General features: G+C 46.4%; 1 protein-coding gene across 1 annotated transcript in view; it reads right to left on the bottom strand.

The window, feature by feature from the left end:
- COL6A1 (collagen type VI alpha 1 chain) overlaps positions 1-19,160 on the bottom strand; it is a 73,912-nt gene that overhangs the window by 4,380 nt on the left and 50,372 nt on the right. The window contains exons 23-34 of the mRNA XM_060232387.1: positions 17,786-17,836; positions 17,655-17,690; positions 15,772-15,834; positions 15,140-15,205; positions 12,483-12,518; positions 11,844-11,880; positions 9,962-9,970; positions 5,393-5,526; positions 5,028-5,137; positions 3,935-4,121; positions 2,230-2,386; positions 837-866 (exon numbers count right to left, since the gene is read on the bottom strand). Coding sequence (XP_060088370.1) covers positions 837-866; positions 2,230-2,386; positions 3,935-4,121; positions 5,028-5,137; positions 5,393-5,526; positions 9,962-9,970; positions 11,844-11,880; positions 12,483-12,518; positions 15,140-15,205; positions 15,772-15,834; positions 17,655-17,690; positions 17,786-17,836 — 916 coding nt within the window. The remainder of the gene's footprint in view (positions 1-836; positions 867-2,229; positions 2,387-3,934; positions 4,122-5,027; positions 5,138-5,392; positions 5,527-9,961; positions 9,971-11,843; positions 11,881-12,482; positions 12,519-15,139; positions 15,206-15,771; positions 15,835-17,654; positions 17,691-17,785; positions 17,837-19,160) is intronic.

Consider the following 19,160-nt stretch of genomic DNA (forward strand, 5'->3'; position numbering starts at 1 on the left):
GGGCTGAGAGAGCTCTCACAGAAGCTGCCCTTTCAAGGACAGCACTGCGAGAGCTGTGGCTGACCTGAGGACATTTCAGCAGCTGCAAGTGGAGGAGGAGGAGGAGGAGAAGAAGAAGAGGAGGAGGAGGAGGAAAAAGTTATTGGATTTATACCCCGCCCTTCACTACCTGAAGGAAGAGTGGCTTACCACCTCCTTTCCCATCCCCTCCCCACAACAGACAGCCTGTTAGGTAGATGGAGCTGAGAGAGTTCTAGCAGAAACTGCTCCTGGAAAGAACAGCTCTGTGAGAACTTGTGACTGGCTCAAGGTCACATCAGCAGGTATATGTGGAAGAGTGGGGAATCAAACCTGGTTCTCCCTGATAAGCATCCACACACTTAACCGCTACAACAAACTGGCTCTCAAAGCAGGGACACTCTGGTATATGGGCAAAACCTTATAGTAAAAATAACTTCTGCCATATAGTTTTTGCCTGAATACCAGAGTGTCCCCATCAATGCTCCCTCTAAGCTGTGGAGTCTTGTGAACAAAAATTCTAATTTGTGAGCTACTTGCATTAAAGTTGTGAGTGAGCAATTTGGCTACTGCATAAATTAGCTTGCTCTGGGGCCATCCTTCCTGAGATAAAAATGTGTGAGCTGGAGGCTCAAAAACTGTGAGCTAGCTCACACTAACTCAGCTTAAAGGGAACACTGGTCCCCATGTCACTGGTGATGTGATTTCACTTCAGGTGTGCCTAGGCCTCTCTTTGTTACTGGTAACTGTCTGTCCCCCAGTTGCCAGCCCTACTTGAAGATGAAAGGCACGAGGACAGCTTTGGAAAGAATACTCACTTGGGCAGGTGTAGTCTGGGCACTTCTTGTCTGTAAACCAATGAAAAACAAGATTGCATTAGATCATTTTGTTTGCTTTACAGGCAACCTTCGGGCATCAACAGATGACTCTCATACAGCTCCCGGTGTTCTAAAAATCCTTAGGGCAGCAAACCGTAAGACTGCTTGGCATCTACAAGTCTCTTCTAAACAACAGACGTCGGAATCATCTGGACCACCTCTAGCATGAACCTGTTTTGATATAAAACATCCAGCTGGAACAGCAGACTAGTAAAACTTAATATAAAACAGAATAAACAGCTATCCATTTTAGAAGAAGAAGAAGAAGATATTGGATTTATATCCCGCCCTCCACTCCGAAGAGTCTCAGAGCAGCTCACAATCTCCTTTACCTTCCTCCCCCACAACAGACACCCTGTGAGGTGGGTGGGGCTGAGAGGGCTCTCACAGCAGCTGCCCCTTTCAAGGACAACCTCTGCCAGAGCTATGGCTGACCCAAGGCCATGCTAGCAGGTGCAAGTGGAGGAGTGGGGAATCAAACCTGGTTCTCCCAGATAAGAGTCCACACACTTAACCACTACACCAAACTTGCTCCATTTTATCAAATGGATGACCATCGAAAGATCAATAGCACTTGAAATGTTTTAATATTTTTATGATTCTATGTTTTTTATGTCTTAATGTATTTTTATACATGAACATGTAAGCCGCCCTGAGTCTGCTTTGGCAGGGAGGGCAGGATATAAATCTAAATATTCCTCTTTTATATTTAGAATATTTATTAATTTTTAAGGTTTTATCTGTTTTAAATGTTTTATTCTTTCATATTTAAATATTGTTTAATTTTTATGCTGGATTTACTGTTGGAAGCCGCCCTGAGCCACTTGTGGGAAGGGCGGGATATAAATTCTAAATAAAATAAATAAATAATAAATAAATAAATAAATAAATAAATAAATAAATAAATAAATAAATAAATAAATAAATAAATAAATAAAACAAAATAAACCTGCGGAGATAACCAACTCTGGTTGTTTTCTGGCACCTCCAACATTATAAACGACCTTTTGTGCAGATGCCAGATAGGAGGCCTTTTCAAGATATTTTAGCATTGGTAGCTCACTTTTCTGTAAAGGACCCCCTCCCAAAGAAACCCCTTACAATAAGATGAAAATTATAATTATAATGAGGCAGATCTCCACTGAATAAAGTTTATGTAGTTCTTAATTAAAATATTTATACCCCACCTTTCCTTTGGGTTCAAGTCTGAACCCTTCCTCCAATCTAAGGAGCCCTCCTTCAACTTCCTCTGATTTGCCACTTCCTTGGGTATCTGCCTAGAAACAGATGACCGCTGACCCCCAAGGCTACTATCCAGAGACATCTCACTCACCTTTGCAGATATAAGAGGTAATGTTGTGCAGGAAACTGTCATCCAGAAGCTCTGCATAGTTTTCTCGCAGAATAGATAACCCATTACAGGAAATACTTGATAATTGCTCAGGGTTTGGAGGAGAGTAGAAAATATCACCAATACCCAAGGGATATACCTGCAGTGCAACAAAGGTTCATTATTGTAAAAATCAACATTGGGGTCCCCAACATTTTTTAGACCGTGGGTAGCTTTGGAATTCTGACATGGTGATGGGTGCAACCACAAAATGGCCGCCACAGCAGGTGCCAACCACAAAATGGCTGTCACAGGACAGAACCACAAACACATACACAGAGGAAGCTCAAATGCAGAGAAGAAGAGGAGTAATTTAAGAAATACATTGGGAAAGAGGTATGAGGGAGAACACTGTGGAGGCAGCCACTGCTAAAACAATGTTATTTTAATCTTCACGATCAATCAGGTCTCCAGAGCCAATCAGAATCCTTTTAGGGCAAGAGCCTCCCCCCCGCCCCCACAACACCCACTCCCTAAAAACACTTTGTGGGTGCCAAGAAAAGTTCAGGCGGCACCTTTCTCCTGACAAAAATATGCAAATCTGTGGATCTTCTGACAAAAATATACAATCTATCACTAAAATCTTTCTTCATTCATGCAGCTCCCCATCTTTAAAAAAGGTTCCAGAGGAGATCCAGGAAATTATAGGTTGGTCAGTCTAAAATCGACACTAGAAAAATTGGTGGAATCTATTAAAAAGAGAATTAGTAGGCATCCTGATGAATAAAAGCTATTGAGGAAGACTCAGCATGGGTTCTGTAGGGGAAGATCATGTCTCAGTTTTAGAATTCTTTGAGGGCGTGAACAAACATGTGGATAAGGGTAACCCAGTAGAAGTGTTTTACCAAGACTTTCAGAAAGCTTTTGATAAAGTTCCTCATCAAAAACTAAGTAAACTGAGCAGTCACAGGATAACAGGACAAGTCCTCTTGTGGATTAAATACTGATTAATTATCAGGAAACAGAGAGTGAGTATAAATGGGCAATTTTCACAGTGGAAGGTGGTAAGCAGTAGGTTATTGCAGGCAGGGGTGGAATTCTAGCAGGAGACCACTAAGGAAGTCCAGGGTTGCTATGCAGAGGCAGGCAATGGCAAACCACCTCTTACCTTTTAAGCCCTACACTGTCACCATGAATCAATTGCAACTCAACAGCATTTCACACACACACACACAAATGTGCTGCCTCAAAAGGCACACTGGCGTGTCACCTCTCCCCATTCACCTACCCAAGGGTGGCTTCATGGCGTCTGGTGCCTGAGGCCCCACCCCCTGCACCCTTCCTCTCCCCACCCTTGCTCCTTGCTAGGGCGAGCACCACGGTGGCAGCACAGCTCCTAGGCCTCAGAGCACCCATGTTGTCTGCCCACCATTACTCAGCCTCCCGGGTACGTTTGGAAGCTTTTGGACCCGGGAGGCTGAGTGACAGTGGCTGGGCGGCGTCCGCACTCTGAGGCGCAGGAGCTGTGCTGCTGTGCTTGCCTATTTTCCTCACCAAGGAGGCGAGGGGGAAGGGAGGGCCAAATTGACGACCCCCCAGGGCCACACCCTAGGCAGCTGCCTAGGACTGCCTAATGGACGGGCCGGCCCCACACCTATCCACTTGCCTTCCTTTTTCCCCTCCCCTGCCACCTGCCTGTTCGTCTCACCTGGGTGTTGACTTCACAAAGAGCGTTCAGTGGTACTGGGTCTCGAAGGGTGTCAGACCGTCCATCTGTGATAACGATGGCCACTCGGTTCTCAGAGGAAAAACGTCGCAGCAACTGGTCCTTGGTGAACTCCAGGGCCTCCCCTGTATATGTGCCACCAGCGATCCAGTGCAAGTTCTTTACAGCCCTACAGGCCAAAGAGCAGCAAGGTTCAGAGCCAATTCTTTGAAGTAAAGCTTCTCTCCGGAAAAAGACAGTGGGGCTGAACTCCTAGTCCCTTCCTTTGTGGCTTTTCTCTTACCTCCCCCCAGGCAGCATGGAGTGTTTTCCTTGCAGAAACTTGCAGGTCTGCCATCAAAACATAACTGCAGGGCTGGCCCTATCACTAGGCAAATTAGGCACCCAAATTGGACCCTCCCACATGACCAGGACTTTTTTTGAGCTGGAACGCAAGTGGTCTGGCTCAAAAAGAGCCCTGAAGCCACAGGCTCTTCCCATCCCTGGCCTCTAGGCTTGGGGGCGGAGCTGCCCGGCTCGCCAGTTGGGCTTGGGGGTGGAGCCATGGCACTGCTGCCTAGGGCGGCAGTTCGTCTAGGGCCGGCCCTCCATAACTGACAAAACTATTTTATGACATCAGGGTTCTGCTGGGTTACTGAGGCATCTTACTTGGGCATGGTTTTGAATCAAGGGCATTTAGCAGGAAGACTTTCAGCAGGAAGAAGAAGAAAAAGAAGAAGGCTGCAGATTTATACCCCACTCTTCTCTTTGAATCAGAGACTCAGAGCGGCTTACAATCTCCTATATCTTCTCCCCCCACAACTGACACCCTATGAAGTGGGTGGGGCTGAGAGCTCTCACAGCAGCTGCCCTTTCAAGGACAACTCCTACGAGAGCTATGGCTAACCCAAGTCCATTCCAGCAGGTGCAAGTGGAGGAGTGGGGAATCAAACCCGTTTCTCCCAGATAAGAGTCTGTGCACTTAACCACTACACCAAACTGGCTCTCAGAGGTTCCAACATTACACACTGGCATTGCTCGGGCAGTGGAGAGTAAAGGTTCCTCTCTGAGTTATGGGCTCGAGATCTAAACTTACTCCTTAAGTTCTCCGATACTGTTGATGTTGGCGTCTCCCATGGCCACCAGCTCCTGCGTCTTGTCATGGCTGTACTGCACAACACCGACACGTGACTCTCCGGGGTCAAACTGTTGAAGAAATGTTAGATGACACTCAGAAACTGACACGTTACTGTATCTGACCAAACCAAAGATGGTTAGTAGAGCCTGGAGTGCCATAATGTTTTGGCCCAGACTGGGCCTGGTAGCTATTTTTTTAGATTATATGGATTATCTGGGAAGACAATTTCTGTTTCAGGCCATTCGTCAACCTGAAGGGCCAGGCAAAATCTTTTCCTGGGACGGACAGAGTAACTGTGAGATGTGATTGGCCGCAGGCCTTACCCTCACGTGTTCATCGCCACTGAGCCTGTCGATGACCTTTATAATGAAATCCTTAGCAATCTGGAAGTTCTGCAGGCCAATACTCTCGGAACTGTCCAGAACAAAGAGAACGTCGACAGGGCCACACTTGCATTCTGAAACAAAGCAACATATACAGAAATGGGTCTGGGAAAACCTCGGTTTCTCTCAGATCCTGAAGCTAACAGTGGAGGTGGCACTACTAGTTAAAATATTTCACTCTTCTTGCTGATCTAAGACTCAGTTCAGACATTGTGCCAAATCACAACTTGTACTAAACAGAGTTTAAGCTTCTAAATGGACAGGCAAACTTTGTTTCAGAGCAGCTCACCCAGGTGCAGTGAGGTGCCTAAAAGGGGAGTAACAGCTATCTTATGGCTTGGGTCCTACGGAGGGTTTCTGATGCAGGAAGGGTGATTTTTTTCTGGTGCCCCCTCCTGCTGTTCTGCCCCCCATGTGGCAGGTATTTTGGGCTTCAGTGGTGGTGGGGAGAGCAGAGAAGTCTTGCTTCATAGACAGAAACCCTTTCTGGATCCAAAACCTTTGCTTTGTCAAGTCAGATCATGTAAAATTGTTTGTAGCACTAATAGGCTTCCCAACCCTCCCGCCCTGGCGGGGGACCCCAGGGTTTCCACCCTCTTCCCCCGCTCCCCCAAAAAACGGAAGCGGGGGGAGGGGGGAAAACAGCGCCGGTGAGCATGGTGAGCCGCCCGATCCTGGGCGCCGCTGCCACCCCCTCCCCGCCCACTGCAGCTGCTCCTCCAAGATGGGCCCAGGCTGAGCCCATCTCGGAGGAGCAGGCAAAACCAGAGAAGGGGAGGGTGAAGCAGGCCAGGAGCATGGCGAGCCGCGAATCCGGGCCCTTCTAGGACCCGGACTTGCGGCTCGCCACGCCCCCGGCCCGCCTCCACCCTCCCTCCGCTTCTACCCCAGAGGCGGAGTGAGCGAGGCCACCACGCCGCTGCCGCCTCTTCTCTGCTCGCCGTGGCTGCTCCTCCGAGATGGGCTCCGGCTGAGCCCATCTCGGAGGAGCAGCCACGGCGAGCGGAGAAGAGGCGGCAGCTGCGGGGCAGCTCGTCACGGTCCCCGGCGCCGTTTCCCCCCTCCCCCCTAGCTCCACCCCAGTGTCTCCTGGCTCCACCCTCAAAGTCTCCTGGCTCTACCCCCAAAGTCCCCAGATATTTCTGGGGTTGGACTTGGCAACCCTAAGCACTAACCCTAGTCTGTAAATCCCCTTCAGATGGTGGATTCTGATTCTACTCCGTCCCCCAAATGCAAACTATGTTTTGTCAGTTTGGAAGGTGTGCTGCACCACTGTTAGACTTTCCATGTGCAGAATTTAACACAATGCCTGAAAAGGGGCCTTGGGGTTAAGTTTCCACATTAGCGTTTCACATGCATGACAATTTGTTATGCATACCCCGCCTTTCTGCCCTCCCAAAGGCCACCAAAGTGGCTAACAAATTAAAACATACACAATAAAATCAAATTTTAAAAACCATTAACCCCTCTCCCTAAAAAAAGACACACACCTCATTAAAACAATTAAAAACAGAGCTAAATCTACACGGAAGATAGAAAAATAACCATTAAAACATTGGTTAGGAAGGCCCCCCCGTTCCTAACCAATGTTTTAATGGTTACTTTTCAATCTTTCATGTAGATTTAGCTCTGTTTTTTAAATTGATTTAATGAGGTGTGCGGCTTTTTTTAGGGAGAGGGGTAAATGGTTTTTTAAAAAAGGCTTCACCCACTGGCAGAAGGTGGCAACAGAAGAGTGAAACAATCATTAAGATGAGAGGATTTTAAGTCCTCTTCAAATTAGGGCTCAACTGTAACCCCCCAAGGACATTTGGGTGAAACTTTAAAGGAAAAACAACCGGGGCCTTTGTGACTTTTGTAAGACTTTAGTCACCACACAGCCAGATGTTATTAAGTGGGAGAGGCAGCAACAATAGTGGGTGATCAACAAACCTTAAATACATTCCATTTTGCACCACCCTCTGAGGAGAGCTGCTAACCTCCTGGAAGGACTTGGGAGTTCTCCCACTATCATAACTAATCTCCAGGCAAGTAGAGATCAATTCCATGGAGAAAATGGCTGCTCTGGAGCGTAGACTGTGCACTGTACCCTGCTGAGATCCAGGGCTTTTTTGGGCAGGCGCACACAGGAGGGGAGCTCCGCCTGGGCTGGCCAGGGGTCCGGCTGGTACGCTGGGGAAGGTGCATGTAAAGATGCCTCCCCAATGGCTTCAAACTTCCCCAGCATGCCCGCTGTGGCGAGCATACTGGGGAAGGCAAGAGGGAGCTCCTGCTGGGCTTTTTCTACATAATAAGCCCGGCTGAGATCCATCCCATCCCCAAACCCTGCCCACCCCAGGCTGTACCCCCCACCCCCCAAAAAATCTCCAGCTATTTCCCAACCCAGAGCTGGCAACCCTGTTTTCAAGTTACCAAGATGGATCTTATTCCAAATATCTCATTCTAACCAAGGCAAGAATCAGCTCTCCTAATGTATTCCCAGTAGGGTTACCAAGTCCAATTCAAGATATATCTGGGGACTTTGGGGGTGGAGCCAGGAGATGTTGGGGGTGGAGCCAGGAGCAAGAGTGTGACAAGCACAATTGAACGTCATCACATTTAAAGGGACCGGCCATCACATTTAAAGGGACCGCACACCTTTTTAAATGGCTTCCCTCCATTGGAAATAATGAAGGATAAGGGCACCTACTTTGCGGGCTCTTTTGAAACTTGGAGGGTGTTTTGAGGATAGGCACTGGATGGTATGCTGAATTTGGTGCCTCTACCTCAACAAACAGCCCCCCCCCCCCGAGCCCCAGATACCCACGGATCAATTCTCCATTATATCCTGGATTAAAGATTGGATAATGCTGTTAGATAAAAAACCTTTATGGTTAGAAGCTCACAGAAATAAATTCGGCTGGCACGCGTATATGTATTATGGGAAGAATAAAAGGAAGATAGGACTCTAATTTGGTACCTGCTATCAGCTGCTAGGACATTGTATGAGCAGCTTTGGAAGCAAGAAAAAATACCGGATAAATGGGATTGGACTATGAAAGTTCTATCGTGGAGTGAAATGGATAAATTAACTAGAACATTAAGAGACTATGATTTGGAGATATTTAAAAAAGAGTGGAGGAAGTTTAAAGAATACATAGAGAAAGAGTCGAATGTAAGAAGACATTGGACAATTTTTTAGTAATATTGGGGGGAAAAAAAACGAAGAAGCAAGAAGGGGGGGAAAATATATATATAATTTTGATTAGTCAGATGTATCTTTAGTTTTGAATTAGAATCTATAACCTCGGGGAAGTCTATATTGGAGGGAGGGGGGATTGAAAAGTCATATGGGTTAGTATTGAAGCAACGAAGGGAAATTAAGTTCTGTAACCATATGCTATCAATAAATTGGTAAAACATAATTCTCCATTATATCCTATGGGAATTGGTCTCCATAGGGAATAATGAAGCGCCCAGCAGACATCCCCCCCCTTTCAGATGACCCTGAAGTGAGGGGGAGGGCCTCCAAATGGGGGGATCCCCTGCCCCCACCTGGGAATGGCAGCCCTAGTACCACTTAAAGACAAGTTCCCAGGGATGACAAGGCTGTGTAGCTCTGGAGGGCAACTGGATGCATCCACATGGGCACTGATTTAAAATGATGGTGGGTCATGGTAACAGATGGCCCTTAGTGCTGGATCCTAAAGGCAGTAACATCAGGCAGCATCATAGTAGCAACAGCGATGAGGAGAAAGTCTGTGCCCAGCAAGAGGATGCTCTCATGAAAACGAAACTACATTGGTCAAGAATGAGAGCCAGTGTGGGGTAGCCTTGTGTCAGACCAGGAGCTGAGAGAACCAGGTTCAAATTCACAGTTGGGCCATGGAAGCTCACTGGGTGACCTTGGGCTAGTCACCTCACAGGGTTGTTGTGAGGATAAAATAATAATAATAATAATAATAATAACTTTTAATTTCTATCCCGCCCTCCCCGCCAAAGCAGGCTCAGGGCGGCTTACAACATAAAATACATTATACATCAGATTACATAAATTGCAAATAAAATCCAAGTTAAGACAAATTACAAGTTAAAATTTACAAATTACAATGGTGCTAAAACATTCGATCTTCAATAATTCCATAAAATTCAGTAACCAAGAGCAATTTTTTAGAGGCATTTCCTAGTTTATCATTGGTTGAAGGCTAGTTTATAGAGGTGGGTCTTACAGGCCCTGCGGAACTGTTCCAAACTCCGCAGGGCCCGCACCTCTACCGGGAGTTGATTCCACTGCAGTGGAGCAGCAATAGAGAAGGCCCTATCTCGGGTGGCCTTCAATCTGGCCTCCCTTGGCCCAGGGACGGTCAGCTGGTTTTTTCCAGCCGACCGCAATGCTCTTTGGGGCTCATATGGAGGCAAATGGAGGCAAGGAGAATGATGGAAGCCAGTTTGTGTCCCCATTGGGGAGAAAGGCAGAGTACAAATGAATTAATTACATAAATAAAATAAATTTGCACAAGTGACACTCACCACAGCATGCTGGGAGAAAGGAAGGAAAAAAATACAATATTTTTAGTGTCAATGTTTCAGAGAGGGATTGTAAATCTAAAGACTTCTGCAATTAAGTGTCTACATGAAGATCTGATTTGCTCAAGAGGACAAATTGAACTGTAATTAACCTCTCACACTAGGTACTGTTGAAAATGCCTCTTGGGTCCTTCACTATGTTATTATTTGCAGAACAGAAAGAGGGAACCCTAAGAAAAAGGCAGTGTGTAAACAGCACCAATGTTATCTCTGGCTGACCTCCATTACAATACTTGCCAAAATTAATCCAACTATGTCTGCAGAAAATGGCGTGCAGGCAACAGGAACAGAAAATACCTTTCCCAAGCACCAGGGGTGGAATTCTAACAGGAGCTCCTTTGCATATTAAGCCAAACACCCCTGATGCAGCCAATCCTCCAACAGCTTACAAGGCTCTTTTTTGTAAGCTCTTGGAGGATTGGCTACATCAGGGGTGTGTGGCCTAATATGCAAACGAGCTCCTGCTAGAATTCCACCCCTGCCAAGCGCCACAAATCAGTTTTCTTATAATATAGTTGATGGTTTATAGAATTTAAGGAGTGTTTGCTTGGCTGACATCCAATAGCAGGCAGAAACATCTGTTACTTTCAAAACATAAAGGAAGACAACTACCTAATAAGCCTGAGATTGTGAACTAGGGGGCCAAGGCAGCAATATCCATGTTCTTAGGAGCTGAAGATACCTTAAATGAGGCTATTTTGTTTTTTCCTCACAGCTCTATGTTGGGCTAAACGGAGCAATAGTTCAAAGGTCATCCCAAGTTAGCTCTGTAGCTGTGTGTTTGCTCTGATGTATCTTGGTGTATCCTAAAATCATTCCACATCTTGGAAATGAAAGCCAGAACTTGGTGGACAACAATATGTCAAAAGAGGTTCCAAAATGAATACACTACCAACAATGTTCCCTCTAAGCTGAGTTAGTGTGAGCCAGCTCAGTTTTTTAACCTCCGGCTCACACATTTTTGTCTTAGCTCAGGAAGGATGGCCCCAGAACAAACTAATTTATGCAGTGGTGAAATCATTCGCTCACAACTTTAATGCCAGTAGCTGACAAAGTAGAATTTTTGCTCACAAGACTCCACAGCTTAGAGGGAACATTGACTACCAACTGTACCCCTGAAATAGCAGTGAACATAAGAACATAAGAGAAGCCATGTTGGATCAGGCCAATGGCCCATCCAGTCCAACACTCTGTGTCACACAGTGGCCAAAAAAAAAATCCAGGTGCCATCAGGAGGTCCATCAGTGGGGTCAGGACATGTGCAGGCTTCATAAAGTCACCAATAAGTCTCTCAACTCCGACACAAGCAATGTTCCCTCTAAGCTGCAGAGTCTTATGAGCAAAAATTCTACCTTGTGAGCTACTGGTATTAAAATTGTGAGCTACTGACATTAAAGTTATGAGCTACTGCATAAATTATTGTGCTCTGGGGTCATCCTTCCTGAGCTAAGACAAAAATGTGTGAGCTGAAGCCTAAAAATCTGTGAGCTAGCTCGTGCTAACTCAGCTTAGAGGGAACACTGGACACAAGTACTTAACATCTATCGACTATCCATTCAGTCATCCACCTCCCAAGTGCTTTATAAAATTCCTGACATGTTGATGGCATTTGAAGAAGTGACTAGTAGGCTAGGCTGGAGCTTTGCATTTCTGCATTCTTATCCGTCCAAGCTGAAAAACTTCTCAACTCCTCCACTCTAGAAAGTTGGGCATTCTTCAGTCAAGGGCAATGCCCTTTTAACACACAGCCAAAATGGAAATCTAAAGCATGCAAGACAGATGGTCAATGGTGTGCTGGTTCATGCTACAAGGAGCCAATACTTACAACACATTTTCATGATGATATCTAAAATTTCACATTCCTGCGGGGAGGATGGAAAGGAAGAAACATCAGCTTCATTTAAATTTTGGAAACGCAAGACCATTTTCTGTCTCCAATTAGTGGAATTCTTCACAATGGCCAGCCAGCCAGTTTGTCATTCTGCAAGCAGAATTCTGCAAGCTCACAGCATATAGCAAATTTGGTTTGCTTAGGCTGGTGGGGAGAGGGGCTGTGAGGAAATGCTCAAACAACTGGGAACTCCTTCACCTTCAGTCCAGTTCAACAACACAAGGCTTTCAGGCCAGGGCTTATTTTTGTAGAAAAAGGCAAGCAGGAACTCATTTGCATATAAGGCCACACCCCACTGATGTAGCCAATCCTCCAAGAGTTTACACTAGGCCCTGTACTAAGAGCCCTGTAAGCTCTTAGAGGATTGGCTACATCAGGGGAGGTATAGCCTAATATGCAAAGGAGTTCCTGCTACATAAAAAGCCCTGGGTCTTTGTCAGATGAGCTACTGTTCATGAAGTACTACAGTGAACTTCTGTCCCATTTTGCTCTGACGACTCCCCTATGCTCCATTTTAAAAAGTTGCTTGGTGTAAGGATTTGTAGTACAAAGATGGAGAAGCAGTTGACTTACATCTGGTCCTGGAGGGCCGGCAGGTCCCGGTGGTCCCTAGAAAACAAAAATGTAGGATAAGAGAATCTTACTAGCAAATTCCAGAGAGAAAGCCATGTGAGTTGATTGCGTGTGTGTGTGTGTGGGAAACATTTGTGGAATTCACTGCCACAGGAGGTGGTGGCGGCCACAAGCATAGCCACCTTCAAGAGGGGGTTAGATAAAAATATGGAGCAGAGGTCCATCACTGGCTATTAGCCACAGTGTGTGTGTGTATAATTTTTTTTTTTTGGCCACTGTGTGACACAGAGTGTTGGACTGGATGGGCCATTGGCCTGATCTAACATGGCTTCTCTTATGTTCTTATGTTCTTATTTCCTGCGATGCCTTAAAGGCTCATGAAGTGTGCCATAGCCTGGGAAAGCACCATGAAAAAAGTAGTAGTCTTCAAGGCAGTCAGTTCTTTTTAATATTGGCGCTGCCTACAGGACTACTGAGGAGAAGGGGTGTGTGTGTGTGAGTTCTAGGGGGTATTCATCTCTCTAGTCCCATGATGTTGGAGGACTGGCTTTAGGGCTGGCACATCCTAGTATAGGCGGCTGCCTAGGGCACCACCTGTCCGCAAAGTTTGACAGCGGGCACCCCCTCCCTGCCCTGGTACCCCTTCCCCTCTGCTGCTGCACTCACCCTTGCTGCCCTTCTCCATCTCACCACCTACCAGGAGTGCTGCGGGCAGGTGGGTGGCAGCAGGGAAGGGGCACTGAGGGCAGTGTGGCAGCGGGTGTGCTCGGAGCCTGCCCCCTTGCTTCTGTTGCAAGGGAGGGCAGGCTCTGAGTGCCTCTGAGCACACACGCCACCCCCTCTCAGCGTTCCTGGGTCTGACAGAAGCACAGACCTAAGAAGGCTGAGCAGGGGCGTCAGGTGTGCTTGGAGTCTGCCCTCCCTTGCTGCACTGCCCTGCCACTACTACGCTCACTCTCGTGGCCACAGGTGTGGGGGCGGGGGCCAAAAACCGTGGCACTGGCCCTGATTGGTTTTCATACACCTTTCAGCTCAGTCTGAGTGCTGTGAGGAGGAAGTCTGGTAGGAAGAAGCCTGTTTGTTATGTTGCTGGCTCATATTGTTTTGATGAGGCCATGGCCCTAATCCAGTTAAACCAAGCCACGAAAACAATATAATGTTGTCATTAATTTTAATCCCATTTGTTTTAGTTATTATTCAGCTGCATCGTGTCCAGAGTCTTTAAAAATAGCTGTGTGGAGCTGGGCATGGACTAGATGTGAGTTAGCAAAAGATAAAATCCCCAGAAGCAAATTCCACTAAAACTCAGTAAGTTTCCACTGGTTTCTGAAGGTCCCAGATGTCAGCTTCACTGACCTGAACTACAGTTGCCAACACGTTTATTTAAAATATTGTTCTTTTTCTCCAAAGACAGAGAAACTCCTGTCCAGTTCACTTATTTATTCAGTTCTCACATGAACAATACTCTCTGTACTCAACAGTGATCTTGTGCTATTAAGGAGCTAGGAAGATCGGAATCTTTGCCAGCATAAATGTGGGTGTGATGCCCTAAACTGGTCATGTCCTGACCTGAATGGCCCAGGCTAGCCGGATCTCATTAGGTCTTGGAAGGTAAACAGGTTCAGTTCTGATCCAAGTGGGCAGCCATGTTGGGTCTGAAGCAATAGAACAATGTAGGAGTCAAGTTGCACTTGATGAAGTGTGCTTCTAGCACACGAAAACTTACATTCTGAATAAATGGTCTTAAAGGTGCAACTTGACTTCTACCAGGTTCAGTTCTGGTTAGTACTTGGATGGGAGGCCACCAAGGAAGTCCCCGGCTGCTCTGCAGAGGCAGGCAATGAAAATTTTTGCCTTGAAAACCCCCAAGGGGTAACTGTAAGTCACCTGCAACTTGATGGCACTTTCTACCACCATAGTACTCCACGTTATGTCTTACAGCACCAGGCCTTGAATTCAGCAGGAGCTCACAAGACCACAGCTCCTGAGCCTTTCTGACGGCTCCCCCTCTTCCTCCCCACCTACCTTGTCCATTGAATAACTATAGCTGTATAACAATCCATGGATTAGGAGAGCGGGCAGCCAGTCAACCACCAGGAGCTTTGTCACACCCCCAGCAGCCCTCATGAACCCCTGGAGAAGCCCACGCCACCCCTTCTCCACTTACATGATTTTGGGCAGTGGGTGGCTTGCTGGCCTTTTGACTGCAGGGGAGGGGCACGCGGCGGCCAAGGAGAGCCCCAGGTGAGTGAGGCTGACTGGATCTCTAACCAGCCCAAGCAGGGCTCACTTGCCCGGGGCTCTCCTTTCTTGTGTCGACTTGCTTTTGGCTGGTGGGGGGGGGCTGGCATATGCTAATGAGTTATGCTAATGAGCCCCACTATCTATTTTTCTACAAAATGATCCCTGTTTAACACTATTTCCTCCCAAGGGTTGGAAAATTTGTTGCTTTAGCACATAAGGACAATGGCAACCATTCTGCTCTCAACTGTGGTCCAGTTACCCATAATAGCCCCAAATCTTTCTTGATAAGACTATGAGATACCTTGCTATTACCCATCTTACACTATCACAATGTTGTCTCGAAGGGTCTTCGAAGTTCTTTTGTGCAACCCATAGTCTAAGGCAGAATGATGTTCTAAAACTCTGTTACTTACCGGTGGACCTTCTGGACCTCTGTACCCCTTGGCTCCTTTTATGCCTTGGACAGTACTTGTGCCATCCTGGAAGGAAAAAAAACCTTTTATTTTGAGCTGCATGAGGTAGCCAGTCCTGATGTAGCCAGTTCTCCTGGAGTTCACAGTAGGCCCTGCACTAAGAGCCCTGTAAGCTCTTAGAGGATTGGCTACATCAGGGGTGTGTGGCCTAATATGCAAAGGAGTTCCTGCTACAAAAAAAGCCCTGGATGTAAAACGTGATAAGCCAAGAAATGGACATAGGGACTGATCCTGAATTTCCCCCAAAACCTTCTCCTGAGGAAGCGCCATTCTCCCAACACCTACCCTCACTTCCAAAGCTGCCATCTCTTATTTTTCTGGCATTTTGAAGTGGTGGCATTCATCAGCACCTTGAACTCATTTCCAGCCATGCTGTTATTGATACAGTGACCACATTTCTCCATTCCTTCCACTTCTTTTTATAGCATAACATATGTAAAGGAAGCCAAGGCTCTGATTTTACTAGAGAATCTGGACTGTTTTTAACATAATAGCTGGCAAAGTGGACATAAAAGGCATGGATTACATTGCCTTATGGAGAGCATTTGGCTTCTGGAAAGTTATCCACTTACTTCGTCTCCTGGGTCTCCAATCTCTCCATCGTCGCCTTTTGGACCGGGATAGCCTTTGGTACCCTGAAGAAGACCGAGATAACACCTTTGAGGAGGAATGTATACACTGATGGGAGTCCAATGATAATGTCAGTGGAAAGGGAGATGCTGCAGGCACAACAGACTCCGTTCCTGGTTGGAATGCCTGATGCATGTGGAGAACTGATCCACATCAATCTTGCAGCCAGATTCAAGTTGCCCACTGGGATCTGGCCCTCACTCCTAAAGCTACATTCAGTGCTATCATGTGCTTCAGCTGCACTCAGGGATAGAATTCTAGCAGGAGGTCCTTTGCATATTAGGCCACACACCCCAGATGCAGCCAAACCTCCAAGAGCTTACAAGGCTCTTTTTTGTAATCTTTTGGAGGACTGGCTACATTTGGGTATGTGGCTTAATATGCAAAGGAGATCCTGCTAGAATTCCGCCCCTGGCTGCACTGAAAGTATTGGGGGCAATTCAGGGTGGAGTGTGTGTCTATGCACAGTCTCTTGTGTGCTTCCTGGCAGTTTAAGGGAACATATCACTACAGTCTTGGCCCATCTATGCTGGCTATTTGTTTTTGGGCACAATTCAAGGTGCTGACCTTTAAAGCCCGATTTGGTTTGGAACCAAAATACAAGAAGGACCAGCTACTCCCTTACAAACCTACCCAATTGCTATGTTCATCATCCAAGGCCCCCCTCTTGGTGACCTCACCTTCTGAGACTAGGTAGGTGACAAGTCAGAAGACAGCCTTCTCAGTCATGGCACCAAAACTCTGGAACTCTCTGCCCAGGTGGACTCATCTGTCCGCTTCCATTGCAATCTTCCACCAGCCAGTGAAGACGTTTTTATTTTGTCTGCTGTTTGCCCAGTGATCTCTCCTTTCTGATCTCTTTTAATTGTTGGGGTTTTTTTTATATAGGTATATTTTAGCTTGATTTTAATTGCTTTAATGATGTATTTCTGTTTAGTTTTAATGGTTTTTAAGATTTGTATTTCTTATGCATATATTCAGTCTGTCAGCCACATTATTCTGTTAGATGGCCCCGATGAGAGCAACAGAAAGGCAGGGTATGAATTTTGTAAATAAATGAATGAATATAAGGCTTAGCATCATTACTGCACTGTTTATAGCCTAAATAAGATTGAACCAAGGAGATGCTCTTCAGTTAAGTTGCTTCTAATGAACAAAGAGATTGATCAACCAATATTCTTTAAAACACAAAAGAAACTTTTCTCTACATGAAGTAACATTACATTATGTGCACCTTTTGGAACTAAACATTGTTAAGGAAGGCAAGGCCCATTGATTTGTCACAGAAGAAGAAGAGGAGGAGGAGGAAAAGGAGGAGGAGATTGGATTTGTATCTCGCTCTTCACCATCTGAAGGAGTCTCAGAGCAGCTTACAATCTCTTTTCTCTTCCTGTCCCCACAACAGACACCCTATGAAGTAGGTGGAGCTGAGAGAGCTCTGACAGAAACTGCTCTTGAGAGGAACAGCTCTGTGAGAACTTGTGACTGATCCAAGGTCACATCAGCAGGTGCATGTGGAGAAGTGGGGAATCAAATCTGGTTCTCCCAGATAAAAGTCCACACACTTAGCCACTACACCAAGGAAAGGAAAGGTCCCCTGTGCAAGCACCAGTCGTTTCCGACCCTGGGGTGACATTGCTTTCACAACGTTTTAATGACAGACTTTTTATGGGGTGGTTTGCCATTGCCTTCCCACTACACCAAACTGGCTCTCAAATAATTTATATTTTTGCTTCATATAATTCATTTGAATTGCTTGATACTTCCAACACAAGGCAGACTGGGGGGTGCATGCGTACCAGCAGGAAGGCAGAGTGAGACTTACATTAACTCCAGGAGAGCCTCTGTTGCCTGGATATCCCTTGGGAGGAGAAGGGAGATAGAAAATTAACTCAGAAACATGTAAGTGGGAACATAGTCTACATTTGGGAGTTTTTGGAATGGAATGCAACTCACTGGGTAGCCGGGGAATCCATCTGTGCCATTGCCTGGGGCACCGTCTTCTCCCTGGAAAGAAGAGGAAAAGAAGTCACCCTCTTACAAGCAATACTACTGGCACTTTTCAGCAGCCAGAATGCCCACGTCCAACAGTGCCTTGAGCACCCTGGATTGCAGATCGATTACCAGACAAAAGCAAATCTTTTCTGATCTGATAAATCAAAGTTATGGCAGTCTAGGGAAGTTACTTCGCTGTGCCCTTCAAGTCAGCCTTAGCTTTGCCGAGGTAACTGATCAGAAAAGGTATGGGCAACAGTGTGCCTTGGAAGTGTCTGGCTTTGGCCTGACCCTGGCTATGCTGTGTTCTCCCAGGGCAAAGTCCTACCTCCCTCAGCCAAGGGGGGGGAAACACCCATCAGAGGGAATTATATTCTCATTGAAGTGAATGCAGAAGCCAAAATGACCCCTCTCTTTCTCCTATTATGCCCACACCTCTCAATGTGGGACAGCCTCATTCTACCCACTGCATTTCCTGATCCTACTCATTGCATTTCCTCTATTGCATAAATGCCAGGACCTTCAACTACAATCTTATGGCTACAGAATTAGTTCAAGTCAAGCATTCTTTGGCAACAGCTGCTGCCACAGCCAAGGATCTTCACCATAACTGCTGTACATAAGCAAGAGACTATTTTGAAACAATATGTTCATTTTAAAAAGTACCCTGTGATACAGAGTTTCTGCCTGAAACAGGGCTTTTTTAAAAGCAGGAACACACAGGAATGCTGTTCTGACTGGCTTGGCATCAGGGGTGTGGCCTAATATGCAAATGAGTTCCTGCTGAACTTTTTTTTACAAAAAACCCCTGTGTGAAACAATGATGATACCAGGGGTGTGGCCTAATATGCAAATGAGCTCCTGCTGGGCTCATTTGGGCTTCTACAAAAAAAGCCTTGGCCTGAAATGTTGAAGAGTTACTATTAGAGATATACATAATCTTGTTTCCTGGCATTCTGTGGCTGGCTCCACCTCCTGCAGCATCCATTTTGTGGCTGTACTCACCAGTCTGTATCAGAATCCCAAAGGTGCCCACAGGCTTAAAAAGGCTGGGGGTTCCTGCTCCAGATCAAGAATAATCCTGACCCTTAACAAAGTGCCCCATCCTCCAAAACAACAAGTATCATTCTCCTCCCCCTTTGCCCCTCTCTTCTTCCCATCCCTGCCCAATGTCAGCTTCAGGTCCAGTCCAGGGTTTTTCCTTTCGTCCTGTCTTTCCACCCCACGGATTCCTCAGAACCTGGCTTCCCCAGACACTTTCTCCCTCTTCCCTTAGCCACCTTGTGCTAGAACCAGGCTCTTCCCTCCCCCTCCCTCTTCTTGCACGCTGTTTCCT

The sequence above is a fragment of the Heteronotia binoei genome, chromosome 1 (assembly GCF_032191835.1).
Source record: "Heteronotia binoei isolate CCM8104 ecotype False Entrance Well chromosome 1, APGP_CSIRO_Hbin_v1, whole genome shotgun sequence".
NCBI classification, from domain to species: domain Eukaryota; kingdom Metazoa; phylum Chordata; class Lepidosauria; order Squamata; family Gekkonidae; genus Heteronotia; species Heteronotia binoei.